At 38.8% G+C, this 16156-nt stretch overlaps 1 protein-coding gene across 1 annotated transcript in view; it reads left to right on the top strand.

Moving 5' to 3' along the window:
* Positions 1 to 15770, top strand: part of LOC111220141 (synaptosomal-associated protein 25-A-like) — a 39490-nt gene extending 23720 nt beyond the window's left edge. The window contains exons 4-8 of the mRNA XM_022743131.1: positions 1314 to 1362; positions 7969 to 8086; positions 11656 to 11775; positions 13259 to 13403; positions 14298 to 15770. Coding sequence (XP_022598852.1) covers positions 1314 to 1362; positions 7969 to 8086; positions 11656 to 11775; positions 13259 to 13403; positions 14298 to 14366 — 501 coding nt within the window. The 3' untranslated portion in view covers positions 14367 to 15770. The remainder of the gene's footprint in view (positions 1 to 1313; positions 1363 to 7968; positions 8087 to 11655; positions 11776 to 13258; positions 13404 to 14297) is intronic.
* The last annotated feature ends 386 nt before the right edge of the window (positions 15771 to 16156 follow it).

Here is a 16156-nt window from a genome sequence, read left to right as displayed (position 1 = left end):
GTTTAAGGAAAGATCCTGGTCTGGTTTAATACAGAAAAAGTTCACAGTGACTTCAGACAGCAATGCCACTAACATCTTCATTCATTTTAACAAAAAAAAAGAGAGAAAAAAGTTGCCTTTCCATGTAATCCAGCCAGTAATCACATTTCCTACAAAACATTTTTGCTGTTTGCTGTGTGGTTGCTATCTCAAAAGGCTTTCTAACCCATGATCCATGTACCACTGACACGGTACCGATCATGCTTATGTTTTAGGTGCTATTTTTCATCTATTTTCACACAGCGTTTCACTAGCTGTGAGAAAGTAAAGCTCTTACTGTCAGTGTGTGGTGGTGTGTATGTGGCCATTCTCTACCTAAATGATTTTTCTGTGGTCAGATTCTTTTCATGAGCAGTATTTACTTATTCTCTGTGACATTTTATTCCCATGACTTTGCTTCATTCTTGGGTCAAATATAGCTGATGAAATCCTTCCCTTTTTCTGACTGATTGTTTTAGCTACATTTTGGCAAATTTGTGTATGTGTATATGTTTGATATGTATGTTTTTTTTGTGTGTAAGTAGATTGATACTGCTATGAGGTTTGTACACTAAAAATTAAGCTAGATACAACAGATAATTAGCTTAGCTTAGCATAAAGACTGGAAACGGGGAAACATCTAGCCTGGTTCAGTCCAAAGGTAACGGACTCCACCTACCAGCGCTTGCTCACACATTAACATGTTACATCTGGTTTGCTTAATCTGTACAATAACCAAAGTGTGTGGAAACAACATGGCAAGTCTTGTCATTTTTAAGATGTGTTCATATAGAGAGAAAAATGAATCTTCTGCTTTCACCACTTGACTGTTTGTGCAGTCTCAACTGATTCATCCAAAGCAGGTTATATATCAACTGTACAGATGTAAGCTGCAGATTAGCAACATATGTACTTCCATTTTTGTTTGGATAAAACCAATGAGATATAATGTGTTAATTAGTGAGCTTTAAAGATGCTGGTTCATTTTGTGAGAGCCAGGTTATCTAAACAGCTGTAGCTCCATTCAGCATACACACATGAGAGAAGTATCAATCTTCTCATTCAACTTTTAGCAAGAAAGCAAATAAGCAGAAATGTCAAACTAGTCCTTGAAGGTTGAGCTGTTTCAACAACATCAGACGAGATCAGTCACACTCAAAAAAGTGATTTCAAATAGTAATTTGACCCACCTCTGCTGTCCTGCACTGTTGCCCTTCACTGATCTCTTTCATTTATTCCTCTTTTCCGCTTCACTTCTCTTTCTTTTCCTCTCTTTCTTTCTGTCTGTCTGTTAGAGTAAAGATGCCGGCATCAGGACTCTGGTCATGTTGGATGAGCAGGGAGGTAAGTTGACAGGGAGCGATCACCAAACAACCGGTTTCACCTTCAATCTGCTCAACTCAACCAATTCTCTCTCGCTGCTTGCTATAATGGGAGAATCGTCATCAGCAGCACATCTGGTATAAGACTGTAGAGTCCGAATCAAATTTACAACACCAGGGAAAATGACCTTTATGGTTTTATAATTACTAAAGTAAATTAACAGTTTATTTCTTTTTGAGCTTGTGCCAAGTCTTTAAAAGGAACCTTAGCTACACTGTGAACTAATGTGGCCAACATGATTATACTGGATGTGACTGCTTCAGCTAGCCTTCTGCTTTGCCTCCCTATTATTTCACTTTTATGCTTATTTGTCAGATGAATATATATTAAATTCATCTTATAGATTATATTTTAGCTGTATGTTAAACTGTAAAACAAGGACATGAACCACTTTAAAATCAATGTTTCTAACCTTGCTCTCTGAAACCTGGTTGAGATGTTTTCCAGGACACGTGACTGACTGAGTCAGAGGTCAGCTGGTAATTGATATATTTTACTATTATACTTTTTGAGAGGTAAAACAATTGACTGGTAACAAACTTGTGCACTATTTCCTCATATTCCTCCACAACCTCTCTAGTTCTGCCCTGTTTATGGCTCAATCCTCCAATAAGAATTAAAGGGTCCCTCCACAGGCTTTAGATGTCCGCCAGTGTACCAGTCTCACACAGTCCCACTCAGCCTGCCAGATCAGATGTGTGATGTCTTCTGCTGCTCTGGAGGAGCTTTCTAAAGCCTGAGAAAGTGGCATCACTTGGTTCCGATCACTTCAAATAAAGCAGTCTTTATTTGTGACTCTTCATCAGAGGTGATGGCCTTTCTGAGCAGTTCAACCAAACACTGATTTGTCTTGTTCAGATTGCTTCATTTGTAAGTTTTTCAGGGGCCTGAGTAGGTAAAAGTATCCAGTTCTTCACAAAAGATTTTGAGAAAAGTACATATTAATGTAACAGAAAATATTGTAATAATGTAGTGCATTCTTATTTCAACTTTGATGACTGTAAGAGCTTAATTGCACCAGCTTTTACTAAGTGGATATTTTACTAAATTTACTTACTAAATTAAAATTTGGCGTGCCACACAAACTTGCTTTACATTGAGATAATATTTACACCCAGTAACTGCTGGGTGTAGCTGAACTACCAAACCTCACATTAGCTTGCTAATATAATATGGCTTGTTTAGAAAGGAAAGTAAAAGAGATGTATAGAATAGCGACGACACTCTGATATGACACTTTATCACAGTTTTTAAATTACATTTCTCAAAGACAATACCATGTACCTTATAATTACAAAACATTATGTAAATTACACTGGCCTCAATACCACGTTTCCGCTCAGTCTCAACCGCGCAAATACTACCAACTGTGATACACATATTCCTCCATGTTTGCACATATAAATAAAACAAAGCCATACCTAAATTTACAAAATGTTGGCAGTCAAGTTCAATATATCTTTATTTTTGAAGGTTATGCTACAGCTGTTGACTTCCTGTTAACACTGTTAATTGATTGGATGTTCTTTAACACATCACTGACATCTTTAGTTTTAATGATGCAACCTAATTTAGTAAGTCAGTAGTTTGAAACTAAGTAGTGGAGACTAAGATACTTAGGAAAGACTTTATGCTTAAACTAAGTAATGGATTTATGGATAGCTGCTGCAGCTGAGCACTGATTTGCAGTGAAATATAAAGTCAGACAGAGGGATGTTTTGATACTGAAGAATTCAATTTTTACACAATCCGTGTACTCATACAGAAATGTAATATATAATATATATGTCCCTATATCAAGAGATATATAAGGAGATATATTATTATCACATATATATATCCTCTGGCAATATGGACATATACGTTTATAACATATGAAATACCCATAGTAAATATTTGTATGTACATATAATGAAAATATCTATATGATGGATTTTTATATGGTACAACATGTTGCAACCATGTTAACAATACATGTTTGATTCATACGTATATGCAAGTTTATTAAAACAACATACATATGAAAATTCTATACGCTTTTATATATGTTTTTCCCATAAATTTCTTATTAATTTTAAACATGTCTATCTTCCCATTCTATGGAAGTAGTCTCAGACTTCTGGACCCTCTGTATATAATATCAACATATATTGACAGGTTTTGGGATGGGTTTGGGATATATATTTATGTAACATACATAAAACATAAACATACATATTTGTATGGGCTGGACATATATGTCGAGATATCAAATTGTTCCAATTTCTAATAGGTTTGATATATAAGTTTTACATATATGTTTTTATTTTATATGTACATATATTTCATATATTGAAATTCAATATATATAAGTATATTACATTTGTGTATCTTAAAGTGTTTGATTCTTTTAATATTTTAGAGAGACTGTACTTGACACCATGAACTTTGACTGAATGACTGGAGCATGAACAGAGAGGGAGAAAAGCTGCTAAGCACAAGCCAGATTAACACTATAAGTCCTCTTTTATTCTGTAAATCTTGGTCAGAGCGACAAAGTTCCTATGTTCAATCAGACTAATGTTTCCACTTTTTCACATTTTATACTCGCATGAAAGTGGCTGGTGTTTTGTGGGTACGTTTACTGTGTGCAGCGGAGCGTCTACTCATAATATGCGTTGGAGATGTGTGTGTATGTGTGTTACCGAAGGCCTGTACTTAGTTCCATGCGTGAAAGAGCAGTCTAATTGGCCTGTCAAAGGAACAGATAGCCTGTTTCCCCCCTTCGCGTTCTCTTTCGTCCTGTCTTTTCCCCTGGAGAAACGGCTGCTACAGCGCACAGCTCACTGCTGTTATCACAGGACACCAATCAATTCACAGATTTAAATTACCTCTGCCTCTCAGCTAATGTCCTCTATACCTGATCCCCATCTGTCTAGCTCTCTTCCCCGTCTTCTCTTCTTTTCTTTATTTCATGTTCCTATTCTTTCTCGCCAGCACCTGCTCCCTTTGCTTTTCTCTCCTGACTTCCACTTTTTGTTTCGCTTTTTCAGTTCATTTGCATGGAGATCCCTCCATTACATTAATGATGAGGCCCTTTCTCGTCTTTCTTCTTTCTAGTCATCCTTCTCCTTCTCCCGCTCCTAACTCCTCCTTCCTGTTTGCAGTGAATACTGAACTATACAAGCCTCTACTTTATTTGTCTGTGACATATTTTACATGTTATTTACATCAAGAATTCCTTCTTACATTGCCAAAGAAAAAAAAGACTTGTAAGTAATATCCTTCCATGGTAATCAATGAAGTCTTGTGGAGCTGTAAACAGGGGGGGAGCTGTCCTTTACACACACACACAGGTCATACATAGGAGGAGATTTGTCGTTACTTGCAGTGATGTATATCCTGTGTTGGAGGTCTCACTGCAGCTAATGAGTTGCTCCCTGCTTGGCTGTTACGTCCGTGTTGACCTGAATTACACTCAGTCAGGGCTGATGAATTGCATCTGGTCGTCAGTGAGCCCCCACACATGTAGCAAGATGTCATAGCTCAGGGCACAAGACATTGGTTTGATTTTAGCTCTTGCAGGTTGAAGATGTACATGGAGTGTGATTGTTTTTTTTTTGTTTTATATTGATACATTTATTTTAAATTTCTTAAATTAATAACTGGAGATCATAGGTTTCCTTCTTTTTGTTTATTGGACTGGAGCATCACAGCTTGTCCCAGTGACTCTCCTCTTTTCCTGTTTCTCTTGGATCAATGTTGAACCCAAAAATAGATTTACTTGCATACCAGTCAATGACACACAGTAAGCCAACAACATACATCAGTGTCTCATTTTCGTCTCCATGACACTGCAAGTAAAGTGAATTGAAATGATGGACTGGTGCATTTCAAGAGTTATATCTTACAGAACCTGGTGAAGCACGAAGTGAACGTCTTTATTTAAATCTGACAAACTGAACTGGAGATCTGGCTGGGATCAAAATGTTTGAATACATTTTATGGCCTGGAGTCAGTGTGTACTTACCTGTACTATTTTGAGATTTTTAAAGAAATACTTTTTATCATAATATATATCTGATGTGGGTATAATGACACCCCTTTAGGAATGGGATAATAAAGCAGTGAGTGCAGCATATTAGAAAGTTAATGCAAAGTTTACTATTACCAGCATTGCTGTAATGGAGCACACCTCACCATCTGCTTTTAAAACTGTATTTTTAATAAAAAGCTTTTATGGGAATTTCCTTGTAGAAACAGAACTGTGGCCTAATGCCAACGTGGTTTAAATAATAAAATGAATGATGGCTGATTTCCATTTAGCTGCTTCACTTTCAGGTTCAGTCACGTCACTTGAATAGAATAGAGCTATTGTTAATGTTATTAGTAACACCTGTGTTTTTCCTGATGCTGTGAAAAAGGCCTATTGCACCTATTAAGTCATCCTTCTTTCTAGCTGGTTAAACCTGTGACTGACTCACGGTCCAGGAGGGAGGAGGGAGGAGGGAAGGGGAGGGGAGGGGAGGGGAGGGGAGGCCCTCAGCCCTGTAATCCTCAGACGAAGGGGAGGAGGCAGGTTGTTAAGTCTGGCCTGGCTGTGCAAAGGCGAGGAGATAAACAATGCCTCTCTCTCTCACTCTCTCTCCCTCTCACGTTCCTCCTCCTCTGACTTACCTGATTAATGTAGTCATCTTTATGAAACATTTGTTCCGTGTATTTTCAGAGCACTGGTAGACTGACTCCTTCCCTCCCTGCTGGTTATAGTTAGGATGTTGGTTATGTAGAAAGTGAAGTCCACTGTTGCAGAGAGGAAGATAAAACACAGAGCAGACGTTTAGTGAGGAACATGTAGTTTTCCAGTTCCATGTTCTGTAGCTGATAGTGTCTACCCCCTGTTTATTGAGGCTCTGTATCTGTATGAAATGACACAACTTATTGTTTGTTGCTTCCCAGATCAAATGAGTCTGATCAGGCAGGATAAGTACAAACAGCTGAGCGTGTGCAGAGCTTTTAAGTAAAAGAACAGAAGTATTATCTGCAAATTGCTCTTAAATGATCAAACATAGAAGCACCATTTCAGCAGAAGAATGCCCCTTTGAGTGTTATATTATTATATACAACATTATTAGTTAGTTAATATTAATGCATCAATGCATATTAAGCATTTTACTGTTGCAGCTGGTTGAGATGGAGCTAATTTGAAGTAGTTTATATTCAGTTAGCTACTTTAATCTACATCAGTCAATTATAATGTATTTACCGTAAAGTACTTAGTTCTGAAATACAGTGGATTAAAAGTTTAAAGAATTTGGCTTAAAAGTATATGAGTAAAGTCTGACTACCTCAAATCGTACTCAAACATGGTACTTGAGTGAATGCACTTAGTTACATTCACCACTGATGACAGACAAGGTAAGCCAAGGTTGTAATTTACCATCAGATGTTGTTAATGAGTTCAACTAATTATTAGCAGCTGCAGCACCTGAACCTGTGTTCTGTGGTCATCGGAGTCCTCTGCACTACAGTGTGACTAATCAAATCTTAAGAGTTTCTCTTGGAGGACAAAATGGGCCTTTTCCCCTGATGGAGATTACTGCCGTCCTGTCCTATAACCATTAACCAGCCACAGAGAGGATCTGACCTTGAATCAGAGCCTTTTTATAGCTCGGTGCCCTATTGACCACCTGAGTAAGGAAACGCGCATGACTTCATGTGCCTGAATGATGGTTTCCATCACATTCATTTCATGATTTGTTTATTGATTAGCTGCTCGTTCATTCGTTTGTCTTTCAGGGCTGTCACATCTTCATGAGCTGGTTTCTGGTGTTCCTCTAAACTTTGCATCATCAGGGCAGCCTTAGATTTCTCTCTGTGTCGTCTATCTCCGCTCTCACTGGTATGCAGTAGTATTCATACAGTCGTGTACAGATACAGCTGGATGAAGCATACTGCCTCTCCTGCTCAGATGAAATACTCAGAAAAGAAATACATTCCTCTGGATGGAGGTAGGAAACAAAATGTAGAATCCATAGGGGAAAAAAATCACATGCAAAGCAAAAGCGTGTCAACAGTAATACCCAGGTAATACCCAGGTAATCTTCGTGCTTGTTGCCTTCTTTGCCTTCTGCATCTAGACAAAATATGTTGCCTCTTGCACTGTAGCATCTAGAGCGCCAACCCTCAAAAAATAAACAAACCAGTCAATCTTATTTCACTGCTCTCATGCCTTTGTCCTTACCAGAACAACTTGATCGTGTGGAGGAGGGCATGAACAAGGTGAACGCAGACCTGAAGGAGGCCGAGAAAGATTTAAAAGATTTAGGACAATGCTGTGGTCTGATATGCCCATGTATTAAAAAGTAGGTACCGGCCAGGAGCCCCACGCTCTTGCCTGTCCAGTGCTGGTGGTGGTGGTGATGTCTGATGTCTCTCTTGTCACAGTCAATGTCTTTTTTTGTCTCTTCTCCTTTGTTTCCCCTCTCTACTCCCCTCCCTTCCTTCCACCTGCGACTTCTTCCTCCTCTCTTCTCTTCTCACGTGCTTTCGTTCTTTTGCTGGGAAAAATGACAATGTGTTGGTAATCAGAACAACTGGAGCGCATCGAGGAGGGGATGGACCAAATCAATAAGGACATGAAGGATGCAGAAAAGAATTTGAACAATCTAGGACAGTTCTGTGGTCTATGTTCATGTCCCTGTAACAAGTAGGTGCTGCCTGTGTCGCCTGACTACATGTGTTTCAGTGACCGCCTACCTGCCTCTCTATCCGTCTGCCTGCTTCTGGTGTATAGAGCATGGTGACCTGTGGTGTGAGCAGTCAGGCCCATAGCCACAACAACACACTCTCTGAACAGGCACCAGCACTGCATGCACGTGTGGGTGTGTTGAAGTTGAGACTGGATTGAGTGAAACATTGTGTGCGTGCATAAACAAAACACACATGCACAACAGGTCCGATTGCCACTTTATTTGCTCTCCAGCCTCCTTGTCTGGTGTCTTCAAAAGCCCTTCATTCCACATTGGATGAGAGATTCTCTTCCAGCAGGTAGCAGCATCAGCAGGGATCTGGCCACAGCACCCACCATACCCGTGAACCCCACCCGAGCACCCACCCTAACACCCTGCAGCATGATGCATGCTGTGTACAAAGTCCAAGCAAAGAGTAAATCAACTAGCTAACTTCTCTACTAAATTTTTTATTTTGTGGTCATTTATAAATCTATTAACGTTGGTATTTACATGGATCTCTTGCAGTGCATTCAAAGAAAAGTATCTGATTTTAAATGAAATGTTTAATTAAGGCTCTTAGTTCCTGGAATTTAGGAGATGCAAAGCATGCTGCTGATTTATTGTGCATTACATTTGAGAAACTGGCTGCTATTTTAATCAAGTATGTGGCAGTACAGTATATTATACAACTGGTACTTGCAGCCAAGCAATCTGAATGATCATTCAGATCAGATGCCTATTTTAAAGTTATAGTTCAATATTTCAGAAATATGCTAATTTGCTTTTTTGCAGAGAGTTGGATGAGAAGATTGATACCACACTCATGTCTGTTGGAGGAGGTGGCAGACGATTGGCTGAGAAACAGGGGAAACAGATAGCCAGCTAGCTCTGTCCAAAGCTAACAAGACACTCCTGCCGTTACCTCGAAAGCTCATGAATTAATTAAGCAAATTAAATTGTGCTTGTTTAATATAAAAACTAAACATAGCAATTTTCCAGGGGGTTATGAGCTGCACTATCTTTAGAGGAGCTGTTAGATTAATTTTGACAGTGCTTTGACAGGCTTGGTGTTTCCCCCTGTTTCCATTTATTGTGAGAAGCTAAGCTAACTAGCTGCTTGTGTAGCTTCATATTTACATGGCAGTGGTGTCCACTCATTAAACTCTCTACAGGAAGTCAAATGAACAAAACTATCCCTTTAAGTATAATTTTTTTGAGTCCAAGTTCTTAGGTGCAATGATTGTTTTTTTTATTCCTGATGTATAATATTTTCTATACATTTTTCAGGCAGTACACAGTGGTTAAATTGTAAGTAAGGCTTAATATAGTTCAGGGTGTTCTCTGCTCTGTAAACAGATGTGAAGGTGATGCAACATATTATTTATTTCATGACCTATTCCAGTACACAAACCTTATAATTAGAATAAAGATGCATTTTAAAGAAATGAGAGCTACTAAAATACCCAACTTACTCTTTAACAAACCAACTGTGCCGTATGAACCTGAGATATGAACTAAAGATGCCTTGGAGCCTCTTCCCTCTCCTCCCTCAGGACTGTCCTACAGAATGAAATATCGTGCATGAGTTAGGCAAACGTTTTTATAATCACACTCTACATCGGGTAATACCATGTTAATGTTAAAGCTCTGAAACCCTGTATTTGTGGCTTTGTTAAGAAGATGGATTTTTCATGCCAGTTTTGCCAAACTCCTGTGTGATCTGTTCTCTGGACCTTCACAGCCAAACTATGGCCACTGAGTCATGTCTGAGCATACTATATTCTGGGACCAATACATGTACTGTATACAGTTGTTTATCTCAGAGCTATAGAAAACACAAGTGGCTGACAAACCAAGACAGAAATGGCTATTTTGCATATTTTGTGTTGGGTTCGCAGCAACATATTTCTCATTCAATCCTCTGGGAATGAATTAAGTGAGGTCATAATGATTTATAATACATGGGATACACTATATGTAATATTTATATTATTGTTGGTTATTAGTATAAAATGTGTTTTTTGAGAAAAGGCAAACAGACCCAAAACAATTCTATAGATAGATATATGATTTTCTATTTTACATCTGACCTAGAAAGCAAAATTGTGGTACTTCTTTGCCTTCAGTGTGTATCACAATAATTCTTATAAACATTCTGGAGATTAAATTCGGCACATCAAATTATTATTTTGTCCAAAACAGGATTATCATGAGCAGGATGTTGACAATAGTATAGTTACAATGGTTACAATGTGTAACTAATCTGTTTTACTAGTTACTTCCTGATTTTGGACTGAACTTTTCGTTTTCTGTATGAAGGTATATTTGGGGTTTTTGCTGCCTCCATTTGGTCCATTTTGGTCCTGCTTCCAGGGTTCAGATCTTGTCTGTTCTATAGCTCTTTGATCCTCCCTGTCACAAACCACTTGTTATGTAATCCTGTGGTTATGTCATGTGTTTCATCTGACTCTATTTTATGGCGGCCCTGGGTCAAATAGCATAATAAAGATAATTCTTGCTTGTTGTTATAAACTGTCTGGAGCACAGAATGGGTGTGATTTACCACCTCAAGACAATACTGCTACATACAATAGTTTTCCTTCATTGAAAAGTGAACAAAATCAGCTTTTAAACAGTGTATTTAAACAACCATCGTATTGTCCCTAGTGGTGACTTCCACCCATAAGGTACTTCAAGCATAATAAAACAAATGCTAAGAATTACATTTGACTATTTGACTGTATACAGTGTATCATCCTACAGATCTATCCATCCAGATGAAATGAAGGGCTCATCACAGCTACTGTATCACTTAGTCTTGCATGCAAAATGTTCTTCGGTTGGTTTTCCACAATGGATCTAACTATTTGGTTTTCTTTTAATAGATACATGTGTCTGATCCTGTTCCTCTCTACGTGTTTTCCCTGCCCGTGTCAAACATTGTGTACTATGTGTCTGCCTTGCATGTCCTCTCACTCTGCATGTTTATATGTATGTGTGTGTGTTTGTGTCTCCTCTGTCTGGAGTCTGGTTACTGTGTTTGTGCTCTTCTCTATGTGCTTGTGGGAGAGTGTTTTTAAGTCTTAATTACTTTCTAACACAAGTCATATGTGAACTTATCGTGCTCGGATTCAATTGATCTGCATGTTAGATCAATTATTCACTAACAGACTGCAAGTGCATGTATGTGCCTTTTATCATACGTGGCATGTTGCTTTTAGTAGCTAAATGGCTTGAAACCATACGATCCAATGCTTTCTAAACATATATTAATGTATATGTTTTTTATAGTAAATCGCTAGAAAACATGCACTTACATAGACAAGCATATACACATTCACACACCCACACACACACACCCACACAGTGTCACACACAGTGGCCAACATACTGTACACTTATAAGCACACCCACAGTGCACCTAATCTGCTACATTCACAAACAAGCAAACAAGGGCGCACACATACCTGTACACAAACAAATACAAAAAGAAACACTCAAAACAACAGTTCCACTGGCCCTGACTGAAATGTGTGTGTGGTAGGATTAAGGGTGGGGGCCAGGCCTGGGGATCGAACCAGGATGGAGTGGTGAACAGCCAGCCAGGGGCTCGAGTGGTGGACGAGCGTGAACAGATGGCCATCAGTGGGGGCTTCATTCGCAGGTAAGTGCGTGTGTGTAGGTGTTGGCCTGCGTGTGCCCCTCTGTATGTGTGTAGCTGGCATTCTTGTTTGTTTGTGTGTGTTTGTGTGAGAGGTCCTAAATGTTTGTGTCTTTGTGCATATTTGAGTAGGTGATAATGTTTATATAATGTTATATGAGACTTATCCTGGAATAGATTGCCCATTTTGACTTTTAAAGTAATATTTCACCATCATTATGGACAGTATGTCAGTTAGTGATACTATTTGCTGTTGGAACAATACAGTTTCCCCTTGGGAATGGATGAAATTGTATCTCAATGTACTGTAACATTTCTAAGCTAACAGAGTGAAGGAATTCCCAGAGGTACCAGGACACATTCAGCTCAGTCTGCAACAATGAGTTCAATAAGGCGATGTAGTTGTTTCATATTTAGAAAAAAAGAGTTACCACTGGAACAAATTTGGATATACTGTATAAACCTGATGTTATTTCACTACTTTCCAACCTTTTTGTGTGTGACCCTCAACAAAACCTGAAAAGGTAAAACTTTTTACAAAAAAACAACAATTAGAGATACATCCAACAAAAAAGAATTCAAATTTGTTTAGCAGAGCTTCATTTGAATCATCTTGCGACCCAGTGGAGGGGTCCTGACCCTCTAGTTGGGAATCACAGTATAAAATTATAAAATATAATTCACGTCATGTGGATCTGAGTGCTTTGGGGTAACAGGGTGCTTTCGTCTGTTGAGTTTTTTTGGTTCCTTGAAAACAGGACTCTCTCAGTCATGTAAGGTGCTGTCCATGGTACTGACTCTTCAGACAACCTATAACATGAATGAGACAGAGTAGGCCATGTGGTAGATAAATACATTTTAATGAGTAGCCAGTACCCCTTATTGTTTCATCCTTAAATGTCCTAATATCTGAAAAAGAAAGATACTGACTAGTTTTACTGATGTCCAGGAATTCATTTAAAACATATTGTATCTACTTGTCCCGTACTGTACTGTACTATGGATAGATAGATAGATACTTTATCTATCCTCTAGGGGAAATTCATGTGTCCATTATCCCATTGTTGATAATAAAATAATAAAAACAGTTAATAATGAATAAGCAATAATAATAATTAGATTAGTCCACATCCTTTGGCTGAGGTGTTGTATAGCCTGATGGCAGTGGGAACAAAGGATCTCCTGAACCAACCATCCTCTCCACAACATTCTGGCAGGATAGAGAAGCAGCTACAGGTGCAGCGCAGTTAGATGAGACGTTTGCTGCACCTGTAGCTGATTCTCTATCCTGACAGAATGTTGTGGAGAGGATGGATGGTATTGTCCAATATGGCCTCCATCTTACATTGCATGCGTTATACAGTTATACAGTTATACAGTTTTGTGGTGCTTGTGCTTTTGAGCACAATCCAACAGGTCACAACAGTATCTACCACGTAATCTATGGCCATTAATTAGTCCCACTTCCTCACCCTGTGTGCTGTAGGGTAACAGATGATGCCCGGGAGAATGAGATGGATGAGAATCTGGAGCAGGTGGGCGGCATCATTGGCAATCTGCGTCACATGGCCTTGGACATGGGCCAGGAGATTGACACCCAGAACCGCCAGATTGACAGGATCATGGAGAAGGTACTGCACAATGAGCACTACATGTATACCACTGCCATGGAGAAGATCAGGGAGTGTTTGCAGTATTTTTTAGAGAATTGAATGACTCTTATGTACTACTCCTCGCTATTTTAAATTCATAGTTATTGATGGAAACAAGTCAGTTGTTACTAGGCAACAACCTCTACTAGTTGTTGGAGCAGAAAATTACAGTTGAATCCAAAGTTGGACAAAGACAGTGGCAACAGAGTTTATTGGTAAAACTGTGATGCTCCAAAATATTGGCAACATGGGACAACAGCCCGATACAATGTGAGGCTCAAGGAGGAAATACAAGTACAGATTTGCTGTATTTATGTATTTGTATTGATGAAACTAGAAAATTAAGACGCTACAAAGTGCACAAGATTTTCAAGACTACTCAGTGAAATAACCATTTAAGGGCCCATTTATATTAATGCTAGGAGAAGGTGTGAAAAGCTATGGGGGCAAACAGAGTGTGGTCAAATTTATGCATTTAGTTAATGCAAGAAAGTCTAGTTGTAACACTGTATTGTAAGAATTACAGGTAAACTAAGTAAACGAAAGGTAACAAACTAGAAATAATGTTACTAATATACAGTAGAGAGTATAGCATTTAGCTGATATTTGGTGTGGTTTACATGTGTAGCATTAGGCAATGTGACAGCGGATGCAGCGGTGCTGATTTAGAGCAGATTATGCCTGGGTTTGACACACTAATGGAGAAAATCTGGTTCACATGCCAATGGACAAAATCTGGGTTAAACATCATTTGTCCATCAGTATGTATGTTTTTATAAAAGTTTCTCATCTCCACCATCTAGCACTGGTTTGACCACTTTTCCGACTGTTACCTGAGCGGAGTAAGAACCCGTCTTTTTGTTTTCCTTCCAGGCTGATTCCAACAAGACCAGGATTGACGAGGCCAACCAGCGTGCGACAAAGATGTTGGGCAGTGGCTAAACTGCAGTGAAAAAGTGCTTTCATCCCCGTTTAACCCCAGGCACCCTAAAAATAACAACACCAACCAAACCCAGCCCGACCCCCAACACCAACGGCGCCCTCTTCCTTGGCTCAACAGCAGGCGCTACAATATCATGCTTTTATTGTGATACTTGTAGAAGTTTGTACACATGCACATATCATACATCCTTCTGCCCCCCCCCATTCCTGACCATCCCTTCCCTCAGTCCCTTCCCTCCCCTTATTGTCAGTGTTGTTCTGTGTTGTCACTCTTTTGATTTTGTTAAGAAATAATAGTTCTGTCACACAACGTCCACTCAAACTCTCTCCATACTGTACATAGTGCTTCTTAAATGGCTTAATTGATTTAGATCACTTGTCCTGTGTTCTTCATCACTCTTTTTTTTTAAGTCTGCGTGTAATATAAACTGTATGTACACCTTGTTCCATGATGCCCCCACCCCCATGTCAGTATTCTGATGTTGTCCATGTGAGACACACTGTGTATTCATCCGTTAAGATGTCGTGATGGTACATGATAAGGCCACAGTGATTTGTTGTTAATATAGTGAACATGCAACATGCACAGCTTGTAACCAAGGCCGTTGTTTGAATACAGTTATTTAATGTAGATGTGGAGCCACTCAGATCTTAATAACATAGTAGACCATGGATACTCAGTGAAGTATTTGCAAGTATTTGAGCCATTTGGATGAAAATATGAACTTTTTAGTCATGACTGTTAGTGCACCAGTCTTTCACCAACTCTACTAATGGAGCAGCATTAAAACAGTTTGATGCCATATACTGTATAGTATATACTTTTTCCTCAGGGAGCTAAATCTAACCATTCAAAAGCAAGGGTTGAATTTTGAATTGATTACTGACACTTCATATTTGTATCATAAGGCTCAGTGTCTGTGCGAAACACTGCGTTTGTATGTGGTCTGAACAGCATGATTGATGGGACTCTTGTTTAACAGACAAATTATTGGGCATTAATCGTAACAGCTAACTTTGTGATTGATAATGAAAGGAGGTGGAGCTTTGCTTCGAGGTCATAGTTCAGCAGCAACCAATCCAACTGTTTGGCAAAGTTATACACACACATACCAGGCCAGACTGCTTTACCCGTGATTCAACCCTAGCAATATCAAGTACCGCATTAAGTGTTATGCATGTCCATCCACTGCTAGAAGACACTGAATAATTCATTTTTCCAGGCAAAAAATATCCTAACATGGCAACCGCATGCTACATATGTAGGCCACACAGAGGAGAGGCCCATATTTATCTGCAATAGTGCCACTCTTTTTGTTTCATGTCTGTTTACCTTTCCAGACTGTGACCATCACTGTAAAATAATACCTTGGAAAATGCCAATAAAACCATGATAAACATAGAACCAAACTACGCTTCTTTTGTATTTTTATTACACTATTGTGGAGAAAAATGTTTGCAGTCATGGTACAATACCATGCTTGAGAACAAATTGTCAGCAGCGTTATTTTATTTTGAACTGCAATGACAACCAGTGTTAGGGAAGCTACTTTGAAAGCTACCAATTACTGCATGCTGGAGGAGGTTGAGCTACAGCAAAGCTTCTCTAGGGAAATATCTAGTTTGGTTCACTAAAGCTACTTAGAAAAAGTAGTTCAAACTACTTGAAAAATTATTAAATTGACAATTTACATGTGATACAAAATTTTGACTAAATATAATCCAAAAACATCACATGCCATTTTATTGCAAAAAGTGCCTTCTTGTTTACAGGTAAATTGAAAAAAAAA

Source organism: Seriola dumerili, unplaced genomic scaffold, assembly GCF_002260705.1.
Source record: "Seriola dumerili isolate Sdu_G_001 unplaced genomic scaffold, Sdu_1.0 BDQW01000003.1, whole genome shotgun sequence".
Taxonomy (NCBI): domain Eukaryota; kingdom Metazoa; phylum Chordata; class Actinopteri; order Carangiformes; family Carangidae; genus Seriola; species Seriola dumerili.
Note: the sequence above shows the minus strand (reverse complement) of the source record. Positions and strands in the feature narration are given on the sequence as shown.